Source organism: Mesoplodon densirostris, chromosome 17 (assembly GCF_025265405.1).
Source record: "Mesoplodon densirostris isolate mMesDen1 chromosome 17, mMesDen1 primary haplotype, whole genome shotgun sequence".
NCBI lineage: Eukaryota > Metazoa > Chordata > Mammalia > Artiodactyla > Ziphiidae > Mesoplodon > Mesoplodon densirostris.
The window spans coordinates 32,842,549-32,869,220 of NC_082677.1; the positions used below are offsets into that span (position 1 = coordinate 32,842,549).

The 26,672-nt window shown below is 37.0% G+C and overlaps 1 protein-coding gene across 3 annotated transcripts in view; it reads right to left on the reverse strand.

Annotated features, from left to right (window-relative positions):
* DIAPH3 (diaphanous related formin 3) overlaps nucleotides 1–26,672 on the reverse strand; it is a 550,032-nt gene that overhangs the window by 365,476 nt on the left and 157,884 nt on the right. For all 3 annotated transcript variants that reach the window (XM_060080302.1, XM_060080301.1, XM_060080303.1), the window contains 7 exons: nucleotides 22,833–22,907; nucleotides 22,681–22,750; nucleotides 17,095–17,231; nucleotides 15,065–15,174; nucleotides 4,241–4,347; nucleotides 3,836–3,954; nucleotides 2,883–2,999 (listed from right to left, as the gene is read on the reverse strand). In XM_060080302.1, the coding sequence (XP_059936285.1) occupies nucleotides 2,883–2,999; nucleotides 3,836–3,954; nucleotides 4,241–4,347; nucleotides 15,065–15,174; nucleotides 17,095–17,231; nucleotides 22,681–22,750; nucleotides 22,833–22,907 (735 nt within the window). The remainder of the gene's footprint in view (nucleotides 1–2,882; nucleotides 3,000–3,835; nucleotides 3,955–4,240; nucleotides 4,348–15,064; nucleotides 15,175–17,094; nucleotides 17,232–22,680; nucleotides 22,751–22,832; nucleotides 22,908–26,672) is intronic.

Genomic DNA, 26,672 nt, shown 5'->3' on the forward strand with positions numbered 1-26,672 from the left:
AGGCTGCTGGGAGAGATTTCCCTTTCTCTTCTTTGTTCTCACAGCTCCCGGGTCTCAGCTTTGGATTTGGCCCCTCCTCTGCGTGTAGGTCGCCGGAGGGCATCTGTTCTTCGCTCAGACAGGACAGGGTTAAAGGAGCAGCCGCTTCGGGGACTCTGGCTCACTCAGGCCGGGGGGGGAGGGAGGGGCACGGAGTGCGGGGCGAGCCTGCAGCGGCAGAGGCCGGCGTGACGTTGCACCAGCCCGAGGCACGCCGTGTGTTCTCCCAGGGAAGCCGTCTCTGGATCCCGGGACCCCGGCAGTGACGGGCTGTACAGGCTCCCGGAAGGGCAGCGTGGACAGTGACCTGCGCTCGCACACAGGCCTCTTGGCGGCGGCAGCAGCAACCCCAGCGTCCCACGCCCGTCTCTGGGCTCCACGCTTTCAGCCGCATCTCGCGCCCGTCTGTGGGGCTCCTTTAAGCAGCGCTCTTAATCCCCTCTCCTCGCGCACCAGGAAACCAAGAGGGAAGAAATAGTCTCTTGCCTCTTCGGCAGCTCCAGAGTTTTCCCGGACTCCCTCCCGGCTAGCTGTGGCGCATTAGCCCCCTTCAGGCTGAGTTCTCGCCACCAGCCCCAGTCCTCTCCCTGCGCTCTGACCGAAGCCCGAGCCTCAGCTTCCAGCGCCGCCTGCCCCGGCGGGCGAGCAGACAAGCCACTCGGGCTGGTGAGTTCCGGTCGGCACTGATCCTCTGTGCGGGAATCTCTCCGCTTTGCCCTTCGCAGGTACGTGGGGAGTTTCTTGCCTTTTGGGAGGTCTGGGGTCTTCTGCCATCGTTCAGTAGGTGTTCTGTAGGAGTTGTTCCACGTGTAGCTATATTTCTGGTGTATCTTCAATATTAATTTTAAATGTTCATCAGTTTAAAATGTTCAGATAACTGAATATTTCTGAAAGGTGAAATCTAGGTCCATTCGAGATAGTAAAACCGAAAAATGAAGGTAAAACCAAAAGAACAAGGTTTATGAATCTTGGACTACACAGCAAAAAGAGTAAATTTACTGTATGTTAATTAAAAGGATGAATATATAATAAAAATATTATGTAAGTGACCACAATTCTGACTCTATCTTGTAATAAATGTATACTCACTATAAGAATCAACAACAACAATAACAGTAATAAATAACTGAGAATTTTGGAACATAGGAAAGAATCAATGGGATCATCTTCACTACAGCAGTCATGGGAAGAATTCTGCCTTCATAGCAACCATGTCTGGAACAAAGACCAAGGGCCTCAGGCTTAAAGAGCCAAGAAAGAAGGCAACATAGAGGAGTATCAAACTTAAAAGATGCTACTCAAAAAATGACCAAACTAGATGAACTTCTATGCCTCACCAATGTCACTTTGTTAATGTTACAATGTAATATTTCTTTAGACTCTTGATTCCACTAAAGTAAAAGGCTCACCTGAGTGTGCCCCACTACAGTTGTGCTTTTTAATCTGTTTTGAAGTTAGACACAACCACATGCTCCCTGGAACACAGATGAAGGGATTAAATAACCCCCTTTGTAACACTGTAGACACATTCAATGCTTCGAAAGCAAACAGCAGTCTTAAATTCTTGGAAATTCAAGTGGCAAAAAATCAGAGGTTGACAGGACCAACCACACAGGTATCAAGAATAGGATGGGGCTACTTTAGAATAAATGGAAGTTCCAAGTTTATTTTTAGGTAAATCTTCAGAATAGTACATTATTACAATTAGTGGGGTACCTATGATACTTAAAAATATTATTAATCAAGTATTAGTATTTTTTATCTAGCATTTATTAAAGTGGTTAAATATTTAAAGTGTCTTATTTTAATAAAATGTGAGAAAGAAGCAAATGAAGTCTCAAAACAGGTTCCTGAACTCTATTTTAGAATACCACTGGGATTTCCCAATTCTACAAAGGAAAGAGGTAGGATGGATGATCTGTACTCATCTCGAAGAACCTAAAGTTTTACCATGTTTGGACTTTTATTCTATTCACTTGTTAGGTACATCAAAAACCTAAATTGTACCCTCTGACATCACCTAGAGGACACAGCCTGAATGAGACTGTCTAGCAACTCCTCCTACTTGAAATTACAGTAAGAAAAGACATACAACCCATAGTATTTGAGAATAAAATTTCAGCAAAATTAAATTAAAGGTGACCAAAATAGTTTTATATTCAAAAAGATCTCAGCTTCCTTCATAAAACAGTAATGAAAGAGTTAAAAGGGTAGAGAGGACATTTATTGAGCATACACCATATACCAGATATTTGGCTAGGGGTCTCACTCATGTTACCATTTTAATCTTCATAACAATCCAGCCGCTTAAGTGTTACTATCCATATATAACTACAGATAAACATGGATAAACAATTATTTTCTTTAAACAATTTGTTACGCTCAAGATGTCTAGGATATAATCAAACTTGAAAAGTCATTTGTCTAGCTTTCTGATACATTAGCAACATTAAACACAACTGTATTATTAAGGAACTTGCTAGCTACTTAAACACTAATAAAAGTGATGTTTAGTATCTGCCATTCCTATTGCCTAGGGACTAACCAGAAAACATTATTCATCACGCAGTAAACTAGTAATTTGTTGCTAGTCTGCATTTTTATTCAGCTGAAAAGTTGTAACCAAGAATCTGCTGGAGCTTAGAAAGTAATAGTAATATCATTTTATACCATCTTCTACCTAAATATATGCCCAGAGGAAACAGTGCATTCTATGAATCAATATTATGAAAGAAATACAAAACTTAAAAATATTTGCTTGCCTGAATCAAACATCAGGTGAATTTCACAATTAATAGAATTTTATTAGTGAAAGAAAATATTAGAATATACCTTCCTCTTACCTTATAAAATAATCATTTCGAATCAGCAAAAGATGCTGCAGAATTGAAATGAAATATCCCTCTGCTCTGGTTTCCTTAACTGTGTTCCACACCATGTTGTGAAGATCATTCGCTTCAGTAAACTGATTAAGGAATATGTGGATTTATTTATCCTCTATACCGAACAACTGCAATAATGTGACACGGAATCTGCTCTGTAAGGCTTCGAAAGATTATTGTGTATCTTAACCTAAAATAGGCATCATATACACTCAGCATATAATAAAACACATGTAGTTAGGAATGAGAATAGAGGGAAAACTATGTGCAAATGACAACTTGACCTGACACTTCCTGGCTTCTCCTCCACAATCAACTCCAACCAATATTCCTCTCTTGAGCCAAGATACTGCTGGCAGAAAGAGTAGTGGGGAGCTGGCTGTGAATGAAGTCTTTGGGTTCTGGGGGAGCCCTGACCAAGAGGGCTGGTGCCAGGCATTACCTACCATGGAGCAGCCCCAGTGGAAGACAGCAAGGTGGCAGATCTCTGAACAAGCACAGACATCTGCAGATGCACAGAATTAACAAAGGCCCATATGAGGATACACCCAAGGTACAGGGTAGGAACTAACCAGCAGGCTAAGGGCACCTATTCCTAATGATGAAGGCACTAGGGGGACGGGAGGTGCCAAACAAAAAGAACAGATTGTACATGTATACATAAAAGGCTTGTCTAAAAAGCATCCATTTGTAGATTGTAACATCCATTTGCATATGCATGTATTCACAAAAACACACATAAACTAATAAAATAAAAAAGGTTTATACAAACATCCTTCTGATTCAATAAAGGTTTGATTTTATATCGTTTATCTAGAAATGGCTTCAGAAGTTTAATATTTTATGGGGTGAGGGCTGTTTAAGGGTTAGCAGTAATTTTACATATTTGATTAGACTTCAGAACAAAAGGATATTCAAGTTCAGCTCTAATATCTTCGAGGCGATGGAAGAACTCAATCAAATCTTCTTCCTTATGCTCGTCAAAGACTTTAAGTTGGATATCCAGGCCATCATTCTTAGTACGTTTTAAATTCTAGAGATATTAAATAGGAATTATAAGGAACAGTTTTGTTTTTAACAATGCAAAAAATTAATGATAAACATAAACAATAAACCAACCATTCAACTTGATTTACAGCATTCAAACACTTAAAGTGTTAAATAATACTCAAACCTTATCATCTATTTCAAAAATAGATTTTACACTCAAGCCTTTTTTCCCACAGATAAATTATTCCTGAAGGTAATTTATCTAAATTTCCCCCTACTCAAGTACTTCTCTAATTTAAATATTAATAAGGAGACTGCAGGGCACTTACTGGCAATATCTCTTTCAATCCACAACGCATAAATTCATTTCTGATGTGAAGCCTGAAGTCCAAATCATCAGGAGATGTAACAAGGGCATTGATAAGCTGCATACATGCTACCTACAATAAATTACACAGCAAGACTTAGACTTGGATTTTGACATTAAAGGAGTAATAGAACTGAAACATCAAGGCTGTGTTCCAAGTATTATCAAATATCTTCCTTCACAGGTGAGTCTATTAAAACGATAATTTGTATGTAAAATATTTTAGTCAATTATAAATTAGACAAGAAATATAGTTTCAGTGGAATTTTTAATTCACTCCAAGCAAAAGTTAAGTTCTTGTCCAAAAATATCATTCCATACACATAAGACATAAACTGAACACACACTAGTTGAAAAACTATAAATATCCTTAGATAGATCCTATCCTAAAATAGGATAATAAAATAATTTCCCATTCATCAAGAGGAACCCAAAGACTTTAAGTCAACGAGAGTTAAAAAAGGCCTGAAACTAGTTAATGGGCTTGTTATAACCAAAAATTATATCATGAACATTGCACAGCTAATTACTAGAAGTTAACTTATCAGGCAATGGTTCCTACACTTTGACAAAAATTCAGTTTACTGTGTGTTACGCTTATTAAGAAGATATAAAGAAATAACATAGCTAACTAAATGCTTTAGTATATAACTTAAATGATGAAAATTAAAAATCGCTGTATTTTCCCATTCATATTTAACACTCCAACTTTCAACCTGGATCTCCTTTTTTTTAAATCCCTGGCTGAATTATATCTTTCATCATCCAAAATCTATATAATGGAAGCAAAAGAGGTTGCTTCTAGAGAAGCAAGGAATTCTTTGCTGTTGTTGATGATGTTATTTTTCTAAGTCCACATTCTACCAAAATCTAACAAGAAAGACCAGCTTACAGATCAATGTGTTTAACCTCATGCTGTTCCCTAAATTGTCCTTTCTCCATCCCTTAAGGCAAGGTTTATATGAATTTAAAATGCCATTTTGGGATTAAGACACCAACAGGGGTCTCGGTTCCTGCTGGTTGAAATATATTGTAATTGTTCTATTTGATATCTAAACACTAAAATCTGGCCAGCATGCCTCTACTGTCAGAACTTGAAAGAGAGGGAAAAGGAAAACATATTTGAAAGAAAAAAAGAAAAAACTTAAAACGGTGTCTACCTTTCCAGTACACGCTCACTCAGCTGTAACCAGTTCATGTCAGAAAGTCAAGTTTAAAATGCTTTCTTTCCACTTCCTTGCCAGTCATTACCCAATACCCAAAATGTTTTTTTCAGCATTTTAAAAGATCTCAAACAGCATACAAATATTTAAATTAGCATACTAATTTAATTTCTCTACGTTCAGAGAAATTAAATTAGTATTAGTCACCAGGTTTCCAGGAAAAGATGCAAATTATAGACAACTCAAAGAAAGAAGCAAAAATAAACAACATAAAAATTAGCAGCAAATATCACCTAAATGGAAAGTTGATATGTGTAGAATATTAGCATGAAATTGAGGAGAAAGAAGGGAAAAGAATCATCCAAATTATTCCCAGGAAACGTTTTAAAAGGCAATTTTTCATAAAAGGAAAACTAGAAACTGACTTAAGCTGAAATAATGAATTTAATTCTTTAGGATCCCTTCCCAATTGTAACACTAATTTGCCACTATCATGACCTACAACCACTCTTTGATTAATTTATATCATGTAAACATATGTCTGCATACAGTAAAATGTATTGATTTATGTCCTTACAGATAAAAAATTCTATAATCAAGGTAAAGACCAAAGAGTTCCTTCTAGGTTTCTAATACATATATTGAGACATTTAGACCTTTTTTATCACATGATTTCACACTGGTATAGCATACCAGCATAAGTGGGAGCCAATCTGGCATCTATCCCATATAACTCAATTCCTAGAGACAGTAGAAAAGGCTCAGGAACTAAAAAGGTAAAATAGGACATGTTGCCTACCCTAGTGAAGATAAGTAGGCTCAGTAACACAAATATACTATGTACTGTAAGAGATGTGTTCAGTATATGAGGAGAATGTGGAGACAGTAAATAAAAACAAGGAAAGCTGAGGAACAGTACTGACTCTTAAGGATTAATAGGGAGACAGCCAGATGAAAGGGAGGACGAAGATGTTTAAAGCAGAGCAATTTACATGTTCAAAGATCTGGGCTCTTTTGCTGAATTACAAGGAACTCAGATTTCCTGAGCAGTTTGTAAGGCGGGAAGTGGGAGAACAGGGGAAGGACTCAATAAAGATGAAGCCAGACAGATGAGGCACAGCTCCATGTGCCGAATCAGAACTTTCTGACTCAGCTGGAAATAGGGGAAATCATAAAGGATTTTTTGCAGGAGCGGCGATAATAGAGGTAATAGATTCAAGTTAAGAAGCTATCATACAAGTAGCTTCGTTGAGCGATGAGGAGGTCTTGAACAACGTTTGAAAAACATTTGATGGCTGGGTGAACATGCGGTTGAGGCAAAAGAAAAGAATTTACAAGTCCTCCCACCTTTGTTGTTCAACTAGATAGGAGGTGGGACCATTAACAGAGACATAAAATGCAAGGAAAGAAACAATAGCATAGCATAAATAATAAGCGTATATATAGCATATAGCATTATAATAGCATAAATAATAATAAAAGAATAGCATAAATCCTGCTTTTAAAATTCTGAGATTGAAATGTACATTAGGAATCATACATTCATTTAAGAAATTAGTTAGTGAATGCTGGAAAGTTAACAGAAGCTCAAGGAAATAATGAAATTGTGATATTCATCATAAAGAATCAATCACCATGTTCTGTTTGATGTTCCAAAAATGTAGCATATATGATCTCCATTAATTTGCATTAATTATGCCATACTAACAGTTTCAACAGCAGGCAAAAGCTACCTTCCTCTGGAACTGAAAAGGGTAAGAAAACAAGAGTTTCTGCCCTCCTGGGAGCATCCTAACTTATCTGAAGGTTCTATCTTTGGGCACCAGACCTTCTCTGTTTACTAGCTCATGCATTTCATTCCTTCCAAGCCTGTTAATGATGTCTGCCAAGCACTTCTTGGTGCTAGGGATGCAGCTATGAAATGAAAAAGACAGAAATCACTACTATAGAAAGAGAGGAGGCAAGATTGAATCCACAGTTTGAATTGCCTGGGCAATTCAAAGACTGACATTTATTAAGCTAGAAAAAGAAATCAGCATAAACAGAGGAAACAGGCTTGGGAAGAAAGATCAGGACTTAAGTTTTGGAGATGTTAAGTTGGAAATATTGTCTATTATTGATCCTCATCGAAAAAACTAGAAAAGGAAATTGGATATAGGAGACTCCAGTTGGAGAAAGAGAGTACCACAGCATTTGTATGTAAAAACCAAGATCTTAGATGGAATAACCGAGAGAGTAGTAAAGAGAGAGAGAAGAGGAGGTACAAGAACTGGTTGGGACATTTCAATTGTAGGTTTTGATTTGAAGGTTGAGGAACTGAGTTAAAGAAAAGTAAAAAGCTATCAACGTGGTAGAAGATAAATGAAGAGATTGTGGTGTCCTGGAAGAATGGGAGAAAAGTGTGTCAACAGGGAGAGTGATCAACTGTGTCAAATGCTCTAATAGGTCAAATAAGGTAATTACCACTGCATCTGGCAAATTGGTGACTTGACGAGAAGTTTCTACAAAGGGACAGAACTGCTGTTGCACATGGAAAACATTTTCCTTCTCACATGTACCATATGCAACGAGTAAATGAAAGCATACAATTAAAATTGGCTCTAAAATATTCTCCTTGCTCCAAATGTACCTTTATACTTTAGAAATACTGCTTATTAACCTTTGGTTTAAACAAGGCTTATAAGTAAGACACATCTTTAGGTATTAGGTATTAGGTATTAGGTACTCAGTTTTAATGATTTGCAAAGTAAATGCTGTAAACTCATTTGTTACTCTTGCCCCAATTATCAAAAAGGAGCCTTACATGAGAAAAGGTATTTTTAACATAACTTCTAGCTATAAAGATGTGTCTGCACACACAGGCATGCACATATCCAGCTAGAATTCAGGACAGTTGAGGATTTCCTCAAGAGCAGCAACAGACTGAAAATGTCCTACAAAAGCTGAGACCAGCAAACCCCACATAGCCAAGGATTAGCAAAATAAGCAGCCAAAACAGTAATTACAAATAGTGGGACAAATGTCAGCAATGTTGTAAACTAGAGGGGTAAAGACATATAACAGGGGACAAAGTAGATAAACTGTAAGCAAAAATCTCAAAGATATTCAATATGAGGGATAGAACTTATCAAAGGCAATCTTAAGAACAAGGCAAATGATCAAAGGAAAATCATTAGAAGTAGAAAGAGGTTAAACAGCAAGACAAAGACACATGCCGGAATTTACATCACTTAATCAGCAAAGCAGCTTTCTGCCCTTGAAGATGAAGTGAGAAGGTTTCTTCGTATGTGAATATACATCACCTAAAGTTCCTCTAGTACACAATTTACTTTAATGCTGTCTATCACTATGTGCAACACAAACAGGAGAAAAAATAAACACTTTATGCATCTTTAACCTTTGGTTTCCAACCCTTTTCAGACAAACAAGTTTAAGCACAAAATTCCAGGTATACTAACAGCAGTGATGCTTGAGCCTCGAACACAGGCCTGTCCAGGTTTTTCAAAGGCCACCAGCACAGATGCTTTCTCCATGATTATGTGGAAGGAATTGAAAAGGTATCCAACAAACAGCAAAAGCAAGCATTCTTTAGAAAGTTCACACTTGTTCAACATATTCATCCTGAATATAACATGTTTTCACATGTAAAATGATGGCTATACTACACTGAAAACATATCAGCTTCCTAAGCTAAATTCAGACTGGAAACAAGCACCAGTAAAGTACTTAAATAAAAATTCTGTCAGAATCTGTGAATACTTACTATCTGGGCCTGGAAGACACAGGTCAGACCGCTATTCATCTTCTCTACCCCATAGCAGAAATCATCTGTCTCTCTTTGCACAATCAAATTCTACATTATCAAGTTAAAATGAATAAATGATGCTTATAGAGAAATATCTTGCCTAAACTGCAACTAAAGAAACTCCAAAGAATTTTAAAATCTCATGCGTTAATTCAGAATATAAACTGAAATAGACTACTAAATTATGTAGACAAACACAGAAAGAGTGAAGTATATCAGCATATGTAAAGTCCTATAATTTTACTTATATTTCCAATTAAATATTCGGTAAATGAACACAGTAAGAGGACAAGTCAGAGCTTGAGGTAACTGCATATATCTCATACAGATGCAGAGAAATAGACTGAAGGATTCAAGAGGCCCTAATTTATATGAACAGGAACAGTTGGATTCAAGACAGAACTTGGATTTTTAAATGTTTATTCAGACACTCCCCCGAGACATCATGAATTTCTTCTGTGTTCTCCCATTTTGTTGAAACTCCTAGTATCGCAATTTTCATATGAAATATTAGCCAGCTATAAGTTCCTGAGTATAAGCTTCTTAAGGACTTAAGCAGTGTATTTCATTCATCTTTATAGTTCTAATAATTAGCAGAACCCTGAACGGCAATCTCTGAATAATTAACTAATTGACTGGTTAATTATGAAACTTTGCAGTTACCTTGAGTCATGAATTAAGTGTATCTTTTTGGTGGTCTATTGTAGCATAAGTGAAAAAATGTATTAGACTCAGAAAATTGGCAGTATACTCTAGGACAAAAATGGTTTTTTTTAGTTTAGTAGGTATGTGCTCCACATGACAATATGAGTTCACGTTAGTATATTATTTTACTGTTTCTTTAATTTTTTATTAGCTTTTAATGGCATATTATTTACTAGTCCATTTTAATATGTTTACCATTTTGATTCATACAGATACAGCAACCAAACTGCTGCAAACCTCAATAAAAGTAGTGGTAAAAAAAAGAGAGGAATTAAAATAAATTGATCTCTGCATCCTCCTGGAATGCCCCAACAGTGATCCTAAAGATAAACGTTCTACTACACTCTGTATCCTTCATTAAATGTGCAAACGACTTACTTGATATTAAAAATAACTCTAGTTAACACTGACTTTTTTGAGGGGGTAGGAGATACTTGAAACAAAAAGAAAGAGTAAATCAAGATATGACTATTCATTATAGGAAGACCTTTGTTTGGTCTCGTGCAAAATTAAACTTGGGTACATTTTGAGCATTTAAGGGGTAAGGGAAACAAAACAAACAGAAGCTAATAAACTTGGCTAAATTCAAAAAGGCATTGTAACTTATCCGTTTCAATGTCATATTTGTCGATTATTGCCAAGTAACATATTTCAAAGTACAGAGTACTTTGTAGTACTACTCTGTAGTATCATATGAACCGAAATTAGTGAAGGTTTTGTTCCGTTCACTCAACATCAAGGTACAACAAATGCACACCTTTGTGTACAACACCAGGAGCATCAGGCTGAAGGAAAAGAAGCCAAAAAGGTGACAGAAGGAGGTGCAACAGTCTGCTCTCTGCTGCTAGGCAATTCTGTGTCTCTGCATGTATTGCAAGTAGAGGTACAGATGGCTTTTCTTCTGCAAGACCTTGACAAGGATGTCTGTATAGCAAACCATCTTGGAAGACAGAGACAGCATATCCCCTCCAGAGCAAAAGGGCAGGCAGACCCACAGCCCATTCTGAAAGATCTGTGTTCTCCAAGCTCCTGTAACACAACCTGCCATTGCAGCCATGTCTTCAGACAGTCCCTCCAAAATAAAGACTGGACTCAATTGTTTCCTGAACTGAGAACCCAAAAGTTTATCAGCTGGCTGGGGGGCCTTGTTGAAAGCACTGCCACCTGGTAGCCCCCCAACTGACAGAGATCCCAATTGGGGGTCCCCAACAACTATAAACAACATGTTCCTTCCAGGAACACCATGTGCACCTTCAAAACTATGTATCTTGTGGGGAAGCCAGGCATTAACTTGCCTCTCTCTCCAAAAACACCATGACTTACACCTCAGAGGTGTTCATAAGAGATGCTCAGGTGTGTGAGGAAACAGTACCAGCACACGTACAGCCACAGACAACTGTGGCCATCTCTCCACACCCAGGTCAACTTTAGTTATTCTGGGGAGTTTCCTGGAGAGAACACTGATCACTACATACGTGCACCTGCAGACAGTTATTCCTACGATGAGTCACCAAATTAGAACAGATGATACGAAATGTGTCCCTGGTTTTAGCTGAAGTAATCAGTGACACTGCGTCAGCCCTGCAAGGCACTCAGGTCAGCTTTAACTCACTGGCAGGGTTGTTACAGATGAAAGAGTTGCCCCAGATGGCCTCCTTGCTGAACAAAGGGAAGTCTGTGCAATCATTAATACCTCAGGCCCAGTGAAAGAGCAACAGAAGAAGATAAGAAAGCCTCCTGGTGTCCTAAGATAGACCCTGACGGTTTAGGGGATTTGTTCAGCTGATGGGATCTGGGACTTGGAAGGCATGCCTGAGGTCAGTACTGCAGGGCAGCCTCAACCTGCTGCTTGAAGCACTGCTGACCAGCAGGCTTAATTAAATACTCTAGGAAACAAATGGAATGGATCTCATCACAGCCTGTATCAGTCAGAGTAACTGCTGCCCATGATAGCAGACTTGGATTCTCTAAGCTCAGGGTGTCGTCCCTATAACACAACCCACTGAAACTGGAAACTGGGGTTGACAAAGCTGATACTTAAGCTACTGCTATGGCTGTGGGTAACTGAAGTCCTTTGTTTTTGACCTAGGAGTTTGTGTCTTTTGACAGCAGCACCCATACAAGTGTGGCAGACTAACACGGTAGTTTACAAGTGGCATAAAACCACAGATCCTTTGTGTTCTTGACACTCCAGGAGTCCAGGAAGACACCATAGGAAGGGAAGGTACAGCGTGCCATCACTGAGGACACAGATGCAGGGGAAAAGTCAAATAGCCAACCCCCAAAACTCCAGGATTCCCACACTTTGATTCCTTTCCTGACAAAAATCTACCCCAATTCCATCAGCCCTATGCCCAACAACATGGGTTTGAACAAACTCTTTAGGATCTAGATAATGCTTCTGACACTCTAGCAAAGTATGGCTCTAACAAGAGAAAAAAGAAGACACACATAGAAAGAAAAAATAATAATAAGAGGATAGAAATGAAAATAATGATGAAAATCAAAGTGTGACGGATACTAGAGATTGGTGCACTCACATTATTCCAACCCTCTTCTAAGGAAGACCCAGACAACACAAGGAACTAATCACACACATGAAGACTGGACCCTATCAGAATCAGAGGTAGTCACGTTATCTTCATCATTATTATTAGCAGACTTAAGTAAATGTAACAATCCTCCCTTAAAAAGTACTTTGGGGCTTCCCTGGTGGCGCACTGGTTGAGAGTCCGCCTGACGATGCAGGGGACGCGGGTTCGTGCCCCAGTCCGGGAGGATCCCACATGCCGCAGAGCGGCTAGGCCCGTGAGCCATGGCCACTGAGCCTGCACGTCCGGAGCCTGTGCTCCGCAACGGGAGAGGCCACAACAGTAAGAGGCCCGCGTACCGCAAAAAAAAAAAAAAAAAAAAAAGAATGTTATGTAAATGAAACCACACAGTGTGTAACCTTTTAGGACTGGCATTTTTCAATCTGCATAATTCTCTGAAGATTCACGCAAGTTGCGTTAAGTCAGTAGTTCATTCCTCTTTGATGTGGAATAGTATTATATGCACGGTGTACCACAGTGTAACCATTCACCTGTTGAGGGACACGAGGTTGTTCCCAGTGTGGAGCTATGACAAATAAACCTGCTATAAAAATTTGTGCATGCATTTTTGTGTGAACATAAGTTTTCATTAGCAAGTTTTCATTAAATGCTGGGTTGTATAGAAAGTATCAATTTTAATATCAACACTGGTAATGTTTCTTTAAAAAATGAAGATCACATTTAATCTCCACTGACTTTATTTTTTTAATTTACCAAAATTACTTTTAAAGCTAGCATTTACTGAACGCTTCTGCTAATGAACCAAGCAGCGTACTAAGCATTTAAACCTATATCCTATGTAATCCTTGCATCAACAATGAGCTAGGTACTGAGATTATTGCCATCTTGCAACTGAGAAAACTGAAGTATAGAAAAGATTTGGGAACTGATCCAGAGTCACTAAAGCTATGATGTGAAGAGCTGGGACTCAAATTCAAGCCTGCCTGACTCAGAACTCTATTGTTTTCATCATTCCTGTAACATGTGTGTCATTAAATACAAAAAGTATGCATTAGGACCAAAAGGTCCTTACTTAGGGAATAAACTTTACATGGGACTATTACATTTCATAGGGAGATTTTTAAACTAGACATAATTTCTAATAAGCTGCACAAATTACCAAAATTAATCTAATAACCTAGTGGTATTTGCACAAACACTGTGCATGTAAAAGTTACATGAGTACTAGAGGAAAACCCAGATAAAGTAATTGTTCAGCTTTTCTCTACACAGTTTCTTTTAGGCTCACTCTTCATTAGTCCTGTGGTGAACAGGGAATCTGGGGCCAATGAGAAATGAGAAGGAAAGGGAAATGAGGGTAATGGTATATGGATTAACAGACCCCAGCCCACCGAGCAACTGAAGGAGCAGGGTTGAGGTCAGCGATGGACACAAAGCCCAGGCCCCCACTCCCAGATGTGGAAGGAGGAGCTCTTTTCCAGAAGCACCAGGAACTGGACCCACGCAATAGTGACCATACACGTACTCAGATCTTCAAGTCTGCATACTGTCCCGAGAAACCAGTCACACAGGGTTCCTCACCACCATTCACAAACATTGTCACCAGAAGCAGATTCACAAACTACCGTCTTCAGAAATGTCATAATAAATTATTAATTTGACAGTCCCTAACATTTTCTGATTTTTCATCAAATACCATGCTTATTTTTTATTAATTTAACACTAAGATCTGGCTTTTCTATTCCTACCACAATGAGAAACAATTAAATGGCTAAGGTACACAGAGCTTTCAAGTAAAAATTAAAACTATAATATTTTACTATTAAGTGTGAAACAGATTTACTTCATAGCTAGTAGCACCTTGGTTTCCAAATTTTATTGCACATTAGAATCACCTGAGGATCTTTCAAAAATCCCAATACCCAGGTCCCAACCACACCAATTAAATTTCTTTTAATTTGAAGGTCAGTCATCAATAATTCCTTAAAAATACTTAGGTTTGATTAGCAATGATTGTAACAATAGTTACAGCAATAAATTCTTGTGTCTTTTAAAAAAGGGAGAAATTAAATGAATATTAGACATGCAGCTTGGGTACTATAATGTTTCAAGTCTAAATGTGACTTTTTGGGAGCGCTTAAAAATCTTTGAAAGAAAAAAAAAATCTTTGAAAGGATTTTTCTAAGTGTATCTTGGTCTTTTTACTCATGGACACTCTCAACTTTTCAGATATAAAACAAATACAACGAGAAGCCACAATTCACTCAATTGCCTAAACTTCTTAAAAAATTATAAAAATCAACAATTGAGATAACAATTCATGGACTATGATTATATATTTCACAGAGAAATCTAGTAAGTCAACTTCTAGGAACCTAAGGAAATAATTATAGGTGTACATAAATTTGTATCTATAAGATAAATTATGATATGTTAGAATTCTGTATTTATTAAAAATGCTATAAAATTTTAAATGGCATGTGGGGTCTCATACTACAGTATTAAATATAAGTCAGTCAGGAAACAGTTACAAAAAACAGTATGAATAATAAACATGAAACCTACTTGCAATTGAACTGAATTGTGCCGAAGACCTTCCACAATAGAAGAAAATCTGTCAATTTTTCTTTCTTCTCCAGCTGATGTTAAAGCTTCTAAAACTTCTTCAAGGCTATTGAAAAATTTGAAATTATAAAGTAAATTGCAAACAGCAAATAACCCAAATAACCCAATAAAATAGCTTAGTCTACTAAACTCCAGAGTGACTACTCCTAGGCAACCAATAACATTTTAAAAGTAGCTTACTGATCACATAGCACATATTAAGCATGAACTATGTTACATGTTTTAATTCATTTATTCCTCATAATAACACTATGATCATGTTTATTTATCAAGCATTTATATAGTACTTACTACACATCAGGCACTATTTAAAACAGTTTACAAATATTAACCATTTTTAATGTATATAATTCTATGAACTCTATAATATGGGGTAATTATTTTTATCCCAGATTATAGGTTAGGAAACTGAGAAAGAAAAAGGTTAATTAAACCATTTGTCTAGGATCTCAGGTCTACTAAATGGTAGACCTGTGTAGTGAGCACTATATAAATGCTCTTAACCACTACAACCCTACTCTGTCTTGAGTATAAATAAATGAAGCTCTGGTGCCCAAAAACATATAGTACTAAGGAATTACAGTCAAATATAAAGAATAATAGTTATGCAAGAAGTATATTTGCTACTTCTTTAAAGAATGCTTATGCTAACAGTACCCAGCATACTGTAAAAGCTCACACAGTTTGTGGACGTAGACACTTTAGTCCTAAGAGTTATTTACTCATTTTGATGACCTATCCTGAAGTCAAGAAAGAATAAAAATTATATGGAAGTGGAGGAAGAGGAGTAGAAGAGGGAGGAGGAAAAAGAGCAAGAGTATTAAGAAAGAGAAGGTAAAGGAGAAGGACAAGAAGAGAGGAAAGGAGGGAGGAAGGGATAGGGAAGGAAAAGGGAAGAAGAGAAAAAAGATAGAAGAAACAAGAAGTAAGGGAGGGAGGGGGGAAGAGGAAGGAGGGAAGCCAAGGGAGGAGGATGGAGGAGGAGCAGAAAGGAGTTGGGGGAGAACAGGAAGTACCTTTGTGTCGACATTAAATTCCCACTTAGGTTTCTGCACCAAAATTAACATGGCCTTTTTAAAATGGGAAAGTGCAGAAGCTGTACGCCTGGCTTTGCAGCTGGGACTGCAGCAGGCACGGCCTCATCCAGGGATACACACTATAGCTACATATGGGGGCAGAGGGCCAGGGCTGAGTGGTGCCTGTTGACTCTCCAACTAAGTCCAAACTGAGCGGCACAACAGTCATCGGCCCCACAGGACCTCTACATGGACCATTTTTAAATGAGTGCAGGAAGTTTCACTTACAGGGCTCTGCCTTCCCTTATAGGAGGGAGGGCCATTTCTGTGTTCTTTTGGTTGTTCAGTTTGTATATCTTTATCATTTATAAAAGGTATTTTAAATAATTTTTAAACGCTTTCTTGTAATAAGAACACTAATCTTCCTTAAAAAGAAAAACAGGTTTATTTTTATTTATCTTTTAATATGTATGTAATGGTCTTTTAGTTACAGCTCTAGCAATTGTGGATAATGTCTTTAAAGTTAAAACTTTAGTATGTACTTTACTGTCAAGGACCTTGCACCCTCAACCATTACATTATCAATTACTCACTTATTATTGAATTAATTCTATCCAAAAAAAAAAAAATAAGAAACAGAACCAATTTGTATATTTTTCAAAGTCTTCATTTAGAATGTTTATTTAGGTTTTGAGTTCAGAACAGTTTAAATATAATGAAGAAATCCATTTTTCATAGAAACATGTTAGCCCATAACTACTATATTGATTAAGGGAAAAAAATTACTACTCAAATATTTCTGTTCAGCCAATATAAATCTAAATCACCTGCTGAAGTATAGTTCATTTTTTAAAGTAAATTCTAGACTAAAATAGAATAATGAAAATATTATATGACTCAAACTGTATTAAATTATTATGTAATGAGAGAAATAAGTTGAGAAGACTTACATGTTTTCCTCCCCTACAATGCACACTGCAGAAAGGAGTTTAACTACATCCGTCATCATAATGGGCTTCTCAGGATCAATGGCTCTGGCTAACAAAGAAAGACTCCTCTCTTCACTCATAATTCTTTCCAAGCCATACTACAACATTTTGGAAATAAGAGGTTAAATTTTAGTGGTTAGTTGAAAAAATAGTGCCCTGAAGGAAATGTAGTTATTTTTAAAATGTTTATAAGATAATATATGTGTACATGTAGTAAAGCCAGAAAATATAAAGAATGCATAACATCCTAAAAAATTCATAGAAGTATTCCCTTTACATTAAGAACTATGAGAATCAATCAAATATAGATAACCCCTCAAAGGTAATTTTACAGCAATATGACTAATAATTACTATGATAGATAAGTGGCCAAATAGAGAAAGAGAGAAGTGGTGAGGAATACTGAGATTTCCCAACAGGAACATACAAAATGAACAGACTGATACTGAACCAGACACTGAGGCCGTGAGGAGCTCTACTGGGAAGGAAGGTTGGTAACAGGTACCACAAATAAACGCACAGATCACTGTCCCAGAGAAATATAATGTGAATCAGATGTGCAATGTAAAATTTCCAACAAAAAGTAAAACTGATTTTAATAGAATTATTCCGATATACCCAAAATATTATCATTTTAACATATAATCAATATAAAACATTTATTGATGAGATATTTTTACTTTTTTTTCCTTCCTAAGTATTCAAAATCTAGTGTGTATTGTACACTTACAGCACATCTCAGTTCAGACTAGTCACATTTCAGGGGCTCAGTAACCACATGTGGCAACCACATTACACAGTGCGGGCCTAGATAGTAACACTTAGTTCATAAACAGGCAAAAGCTGAAGGGTGATTCGGGCTGATACCATGTAGAAACTGCCATAAGAACATGTGTATTCTGATCTGAACGATATTTTGTTATCAGAAAGACAATGCAGTTGTAAACACATTATATAAATGGAATGATTTTGAATAAGGCCAAAGTTTGCTACTGCCAGAACGTCACATTCAATTGGAAGATAAGGAGTTATGTTAATGACTTAGTGTTTTGATTTAAGGATGTATACATCTCTTAGGGTCTACTTAAAATCTATGGAAGATAAGTATCGAATAACAGAGGATGAATAGAAGCAATAAAACAGTACTATTTATCTACCATACATCCCAGAGGATCCTTTTAAAGAGTGAGAATTTAGTTGATTAGAATTACTACTAAGCACTAAAAAGGAACTTAATCCCAATTACAGACCTATGAACTCAAAATTAGCACTAGGTATTGGTATCAAAGTAAAATCTATAACAAGCTTAGATCCAAATGCTTTGAACGTTATGAATGTTATGAAAACTTATTTATAAGTTTCCTGTCTTGTATACCACATTTACGTAAAGAAGCTTCACACTGTGGTGAAATATTGCACTTGCTTTAAACCACTATCTAAAGAACACAGGTACAAAGAAGGAAGTCCAAACAGAAGGGTCAAGGGCCCCAGGGTATGATTTTTGAAGGGACTTCTCTGTCCCGTTGGTGACAGGGAAACGTTTACAAGGAAACAGCTAAACCAACCAGGAAACGCTCACTTTTGTGATACTCTGGGCTGTTTCATAACTGGAAACAAAGAAAAGCAGGCATGGGGCCAGAGACTACAATATGCCTCGACAATCATTCCAGGGAATTGTCAGAGTTTTGTAATGTACCACTTAAACCCAATTCAAAAAGTCAATCAGCCAATGATTACCAAGTACCAAAGGGCTAGCTCTGTCCTAATAAACATGAGACTGAGTAAAGCTTGCCTTCAGAACTTCCTCCTTCACTTCCCCCACTCTGGGCTGGCCTGAGCCAGCACCTGCCCTTCTGGGATCAGAATCCTGTGGCTCCTCCAGCCATTCAAAGCAACTCATACTGATTTCCTCTAAGGGATACCACCTACCTTCTCTGTCAGGCCCTCTGACCCTAAACCATGTGTCAAGAGTAGAATAGGAGCATTCTCTGATCTCCTTGTTTCGAACAGTGTCCTGGGAACTCAAAGCTGCATCACTGGCAATATTCTGACATCACTAATGGAAAATTGTACGGTGCTCATTTTGAGACTGGAATGAGGCCAGATTACCGCTACTGGATCTAGAATTAAAGACTGAACTGCTGCCTACTTGTATAAAATTACTCTCATTCAATTATTTAAAAAAACAAAGCAAACCTAAACCCGTTGACTCTGTGAGAGAAATAGTCAACTTACCTGTGCTGGCACTTAAAGTGCATTAAATGAAGGCTATTACAAGGTTAGAGAGATAGTGACCAAATTTAGAAGGTCTAAGAATATCTCTCCACTGAATGTCAGGATCCACTGACATGTTCTAAACTGAGGACCAATGCCAGGTTCCCTCTGCAGTCTACTTGAGGCCTATTATTACCTAATCAGTAGAACTACTGATCACTGAAAGTGTGCTAGGTAGGGGAAGGTGAATACACTAAATCCCTGTGTCAGATGCCCTACATGAACACTGGTGCTGAATGACTACCCACGTTGAGTTAATACCAGCAGCAGAGATAACGTAGGGAGGGGGCTGGCTTCAGGAACAAGGCACCCTCGCTGGGGGTACACACCTTAACACAAAAAGTTAACTGACCAAAAAGAAACCCCTGTTCTGACTACCTCTTAATTTAAAGATATTTAACTTTTCATCTTGACTATTATTTTCTTCCTAATAAATATTCAAAATCTTCTTCTATTTAAACACTACTATAAAGTTCTATTTAGTATTATAAAAAAATTCAATTTCATACAATGATATCAGATTCACTCATAATATCAATTATATAATTAATTACTAGTACCAAATAAGGTACTAGTACATACATTTTTTCTCTTAAAGCCTACCTTTTTCATCATTTAATGAACTTTTATAAAGACTGCACAGTAAGGGAGAGGAAAAACCATCAACCAATCTTGGAAAAAAAATATTTACCAAAAAATTTCACATATAATTATGTTTAGAATTCAGACATTATAATTCCAAGTATCAGTAACTTTTTATTCATATCAGCATGACAATAAATGCAAATGGAATATATTCCAGCTCCACATAAACTATAAACAAAATAAGCCATTATTTAACAATAAATCACATTATATTAATTAGAATATAAATACACAAAGTTTACTCCCTTTCCAATTCAGTCTTAAACCAAGTAGGAATATTATCTTCTATATACCACTTCACTTTAACCATGACATTCTTAAATTCAAATTATGATCCAAATGCCCCGTGCCCCTTTGTTTTGGAAAAATGTTCCTGGGTTTTCGCTACTCTCAGCCTTCCCATCACCAGTGAAATTTCCAGTTTCTATATTCTTATTTTAGAAGCCCCCCCACCCCGCCTGAAAGCAAGTGTTATACACTCAGTGTGAAAAGATGTCTCCCTATGAGCAATTTGATTCCTTTATTCACTCACACTTAAAACATACTCTACAAAGGTTACATAATATATCTAAAATCGAATTCTCACAGCACAGTGAGTTCAGTACAGAAAGTACTTGTGATTTCTACATCAGATATTTTCCCTGAAAATCATATCTGATTGGAGGAAGCAGGAAGGTGAAAAATATTTCATTGGTTAAAAATAGAAAACTTAACTCCAGAAAATGATGAAAAATCCATAAGTAATTCAATTAAAAAATAATTAGAAAATATAAATATTTGCTGAATTTAATAAAAAGAAATGTAAATGTTAATAATTTAAGTACCAGTACTTAAGTACAAAGTTCTCTAAAAGTTTATTTTAAAAATGAGGATAGAGCTTCCCTGGTGGCGCAATGGTTGAGAATCTGCCTGCTAATGCAGGGGACACGGGTTCGAGCCCTGGTCTGGGAGGATCCCACATGCCATGGAGCAACTAGGCCCGTGAGCCACAACTACTGAGCCTGCGCATCTGGAGCCTGTGCTCCGCAACAAGAGAGGCCGCGATAGTGAGAGGCCCACGCACCGCGATGTAGAGTGGCCCCCGCTTGCCACAAGTGGAGAAAGCCCTCGCACAGAAAGGAAGATCCAACACAGCAAAAATAAATTAATTAATTAATAAACTCCTACCCCCAACATCTTCCAAAAAAAAAATGATAAGGCAAAAATATTAAAAATTAAAATTAATCAGAAATACACAGTTTTGCTATAAAACACAAATCATTACCCAACATAGGTAAAATTTCCTCTCCTGCTGTCTAATGAATGAAAACACCTATCATTACTGCACACATCATGAGGTAGATATGATTAGATGTTAGAGCTAGAGACATGACATGGAATAGAGCTAATTTCCGCAATTAAGAGTATGAAAAAAAGGAAACACAGTGCGATAAACCCAGCTTCAGTACAGAGCATAAACCATTTCTCTCTTCTAATGTATCCTCTTTAAATATTCAAACTGCAGACCTGCCATATTATATTTGGTTTCAATATTACAGTTGACTCTTGAACATCACAGGGGTTAGGGGCACCAACTCCTCATGCAGTCAAAAATCCGAGTATAATTTCTGACTCCCCCAAGACTTAACTACTAATAGCCTACTCTTGAACAGAAGTCTTACCAATAACACAGAGTTGATTAACACATAGTTTGTATGTTATATGTAATATATACTATATTCTTACAATAAAGGTAGAGAAAAGGTTATTTTAAAAAAGCAGAAGGAAGAAAAAATATACTTATAGTACAAATATGTTTTTTTTTTTTTTTTTTTTTTTTTTTTGCGGTACGCGGGCCTCTCACTGTTGTGGCCTCTCCCATTGCGGAGCACAGGCTCCGGACGCACAGGCCCAGCGGCCATGGCCCACAGGCCCAGCCGCTCCGCGGCATGTGGGATCCTCCCAGACTGGGGCACAAACCCGTGTCCCCTGCATCGGCAGGCGGACTCTCAACCACTGTGCCACCAGGTAAGCCCCAAATATGTATTTATTTTTAAAAATCCACGTATAAGTGAACCAGTACAGTTCAAACACATATTGTTCAAGGGTCAACTGTATTTGCATTAAGCATCATTGCTCCTCCACCTCTGGGACCTGTTCATATCTGTTCACATTAATTTCATTAAAAATTTAAATCTCTAGAATATAAAAACTAAGTCTTTCCAACTTAATTCTTTTGTAATAAGTATTACTGCAGACCACATTTAATAATCGTGTATGATTTCAAAGCTGATTCATGCTACACTTCTGAAAATTAAAAGAGAAGAGGGAAGGGAACAAAAAAGAGGACAGACAGGGAGGTAGAGAGGTAGGGAAGAAGGACAGGAGGAAAAGAAAATTAATCTGCGCATGAAGGGTTAAGCACCAGAAGAGGATCGATTTATCCCCAAGTTTCTCCTGTTGAGAGACAGTTGATTTGACAGAAAACTAGAAATCAATACTTCAATATTTTTTCCATTATATACTGAAGAGCTTATCAAAGCAATGAATCACTTTAGTGCAAATTCTATATTACATAACTCTTCTTTCATAAGAATTTCTGTAAGAACTGATAAAGAACAACTACAATACAATTACCTATGTACATACCTGGGTGTTCATCAAGGCCTTTAGACACTGTATGACTTTGTGCTGATTCTTCTTTATAATTTTTTCTTGTCTGCATAAAAGATATCAATGTTGGAATCATCATTGGACATGCAAATTTAGCTTAATTAGAAATAATGATTAGCAATACTTACATTTTGCCACTAATCAGCTTTTCCAAAATGTCCAGTAACAATCCAAGCCCCTCATGTCCAAAGCTCTCCACCCAACTGAAAAACAGAAGAAAGGGTAGTCATATATTAAGTCAGTAGTCTAGTTTGGAGTATCACAATAATGCTATATACTCACAAATATTTTGCACTTGTTATATTCTAGTCATAAATACAATAAAAGAATAACACTATGTATAAAATAATTCATGATTCATAATCTTTGTGAAAAAAGGAGCGATGATGTGATAAGCCAGTGATGTGCTGAACCCAGCTTGCACTTGGCTTGTGAGAGCTGAGTGTGCCCAGCTCTTCCATGCCCCATGTCCACTGACATCATGTTAGTAGCTTAAAACCTGCCATGTTGGAAGTAATTGACACTACAGAAATCAGCAAATGCTGCTAATCAGAGCATCCCCTCACCCAGAGCTGGTTGTTAAACATTTAACAGCACACCACTGGATAAGCCTCACTCTGAACTATTCGAAAGAGCAGAAATTGGGCAAGGGAGCAATATTTAAAGAGAAAAGATTCCAGTCTACATAAAGAAAAAGATTACTGAAAAAATTAGTCAAAATATTGTAAAAGCATGTTCTAGGAGAATTTTCCAAACCACTAAAATACATCTTTATAAATGTTAACAATTTCTTAAATTTCAAAGTGAGGTTGTATTTTTAAAAAGAGCTTTATCATTATTTTTAAATGAGTATTTTCATCTTGACCCAACCACCTCTATTCCATTAAACCCATTAATATAATCAAAGTATGTATGTAATTAGGATAGCAGTGCCAATAGACAACAGCTCACCTTGATTATAGAAAAACTACCTTAGGAGAAATCAGTGTTGATTTGGAAAGCCTAGCACAATAAATAAAATAATGTTAACAATAAGTCTTCCAAAAAGTGGGGAAAAGAAAAAGATATAATATGATATATATGTGTATTTCTTTGTATATATGTGCTTGTATACATATTTGTTTGTATGTATGATTTTATGTGTGTATGTGTGTCTGTGTGTAGCCTTTGAAAAATGGAATATTAATAACAAACTTTCATCCAATAATCAAAAGCAGGATGTTATAAAGAATAAAAAATTTAAGTCACATACCAGGATATAATACCATTTTCTTACTTAAGACACAATATTACATTCCTTAGAAAATAAGAGTAAACACCAAATGTAATATATTTGCATGAAAAATAAAAATATTATTTTAAAAATTCCAGGGACTTCCCTGGTGTTCCAGTGGTTAAGACTCGGCACTTCCACTGCAGGAGGCACAGGTTTGATCCCTGGTTGTGGAACTAAGATCCCACATTTCTGGCATGGTGCAGCCAAATATTAAAAAAAAAAAAAAATTCCCTCTTCATTTGTACACTTCTGTGAACACAGCTTAATCACCTACAAATAGTCAGAGTTTCTGATTTTAACCACCCCCCCGCAAAGAAAAGAATTTGCCATTTAGATTGGCAGACTCATCTCAGACTATTTCACTCATCTCTTCTCTATGAAAACCACAGAATAACTAATTCAAGAATGCACTAAAACAGGAAAGATACTCCCGTGTAAAAGAAAAGACTGGGGCCTCCCTGGTGGCGCAGTGGTTGAGAGTCCGCCTGCCGATGCAGGGGATACGGGTTCGTGCCCCGGTCTGGGAGGATCCCATATGGAGCCTGTGCTCCGCAACGGGAGAGGCCACAGCAGTGAGAGGCCCGCATACCGCAAAAAAAAAAAAAAAAAAAAAAAAAGAAAAGACTGAAGATCACTATTATAGCTAAGGTGAAGAAAAAAAGTTCAATATAAGTTGGCGTTTTCAAACCAGGATGCTACTTCAAAAGTTAAGAGTTTCCTCTCCACTATCAGCATTGCACAGATTACTTATAGGCATTTCAAACCTTGCTTTCAAATTTCATGAAAACGCCTATAGCATCCCACTTAACTGTTTGCCTTGTTGACATCCAATTCTGTATTTATTCTTATTTCACTTGCAGCAGGAAAGCTTGAAATCAAACATGCAAGGAGTAATTTGAGCGTTTTGTTTGGGCTGGCACTGAGATGTGTTGACAGACTCTGTTCATCAGACCCTCCTGTCTTAGTAACTCACAGTAAGACTTCAGTATTTTGTTTGAAGTGTTTCAACAATCTCTATATTCAAAAGTATATCTATAAAGATATTGTAAATCTAATATAAATGGTTTAGGATTCTTCATACTGCTATCACCTTCAATCATCATAGAGAATAAAGTTACTATTCCTAAAACTGCCTTATAGCAAAATATATAAAGTATTTTAAAATTATGTTAATGATTTTTAAAAGATTTTCTTGCACATGATATGCTCATGTTGGAGCCCACTATAAAATTCAGGAAGCATATCAATCCAGGTAAATCAAGTCTGAGTAATAAATAATAGAACACAGCTATTTTGAAGATTTATCACCCCTATTATAACAACTATTTAACTATAGAATACTAAGACCCACAGAATTTCTCAAATCAACTATTTCTGGATCCACTCAATAACTCTCTTCTACAATGCAGAACATGAGCCATTAAAATAAAACTTATGTCCACTCATGCATATTACATATGAACTAATTCTCTATAAAAGAAACTTACTAAGGTTGAATGTAAAGAAGCATTATACCCAATTACTTTACACTACAACCTTTAAACTCATGGTGGGAATTAATTTCTTGACAATGATAAAATCAGAGAGATTGGCAACAGCCTTCTGAAAGCCAGACTATACAAAACATATCAATAACAAGGAAAGTCAGACAGGGTGCAGGGAAAGGAAGATAAGATGCTTGATAACAAAAGAAACACTAATATGTAAACATAAAAAGAAAGCTGATGAAAATACTTATTGAGGGCTTCCCTGGTGGCACAGTGGTTGAGAGTCCACCTGTCGATGCAGGGGACATGGATTCGTGCCCCGGTCTGGGAAGATCCCACATGCCGCGGAGCGGCTGGGCCCATGAGCCATGGCCGCTGAGCCTGCGTGTCTGGAGCCTGTGCTCCACAACGGGAGAGGCCACAACAGTGAGAGGCCCATGTACCGCAAAAAAAAAAGAAAGAAAATACTTATTGAAAAGGTAATATTATAATACAAACTAAATGTGCATAAAAAGTTTCCATGTTTTTCTTAAAAATTTGCAAGGCCAACATACTGTTGTATTAACAAGTTATCAATCACAAACCCATTCTCTCAAAAACCTTGCCCTCACCCCTGCTATTTTCAGCAATGTTATTTTTAAGAATAGGAGAAAATATCACTTCCTATCTCTTCTGGAAAAGATGTTCAAGATAAAAAAGTGATATTGAGTAGGCAGGTCTGCAGTGCTGACAGAGGTTTATTAAAATTGATAGCTTTCTACAGAAGTGAAAATTTTCTCATCATCAATGTAAGAAGCAACCTGGAAAAAAATTATCAACTGATCTATAAATGATCAATATTCAGGAAACAAAATCTGTGTTATTTATTCTGTGCCTGTCAGCATAGTGCCATAGGGCATTATGTGGTTTAACTAAAACCTGCATTCATGGATGAATAAGCACTGGGCAAATGTTTTTTATTTGTGAATAGAAATGACAGAGATTAGTATGACATGTGTAATGGAAAAAAAAAAAAAAAACGCTTTCAAACAGCAGAAAGTAATGTGCTAACTACTAATTTAACAAAAAGTCTACCTCTTAAAATTCCATAACGGGAGAAGGTGAGATTTCCACTACTGAGAAACAACGGAAAAGAGCTGCAGCTGCTCACTGGAGAACTGAAAGATTGAGATAGAGAGCTCAATGATATGGGTGCAGTACATCAG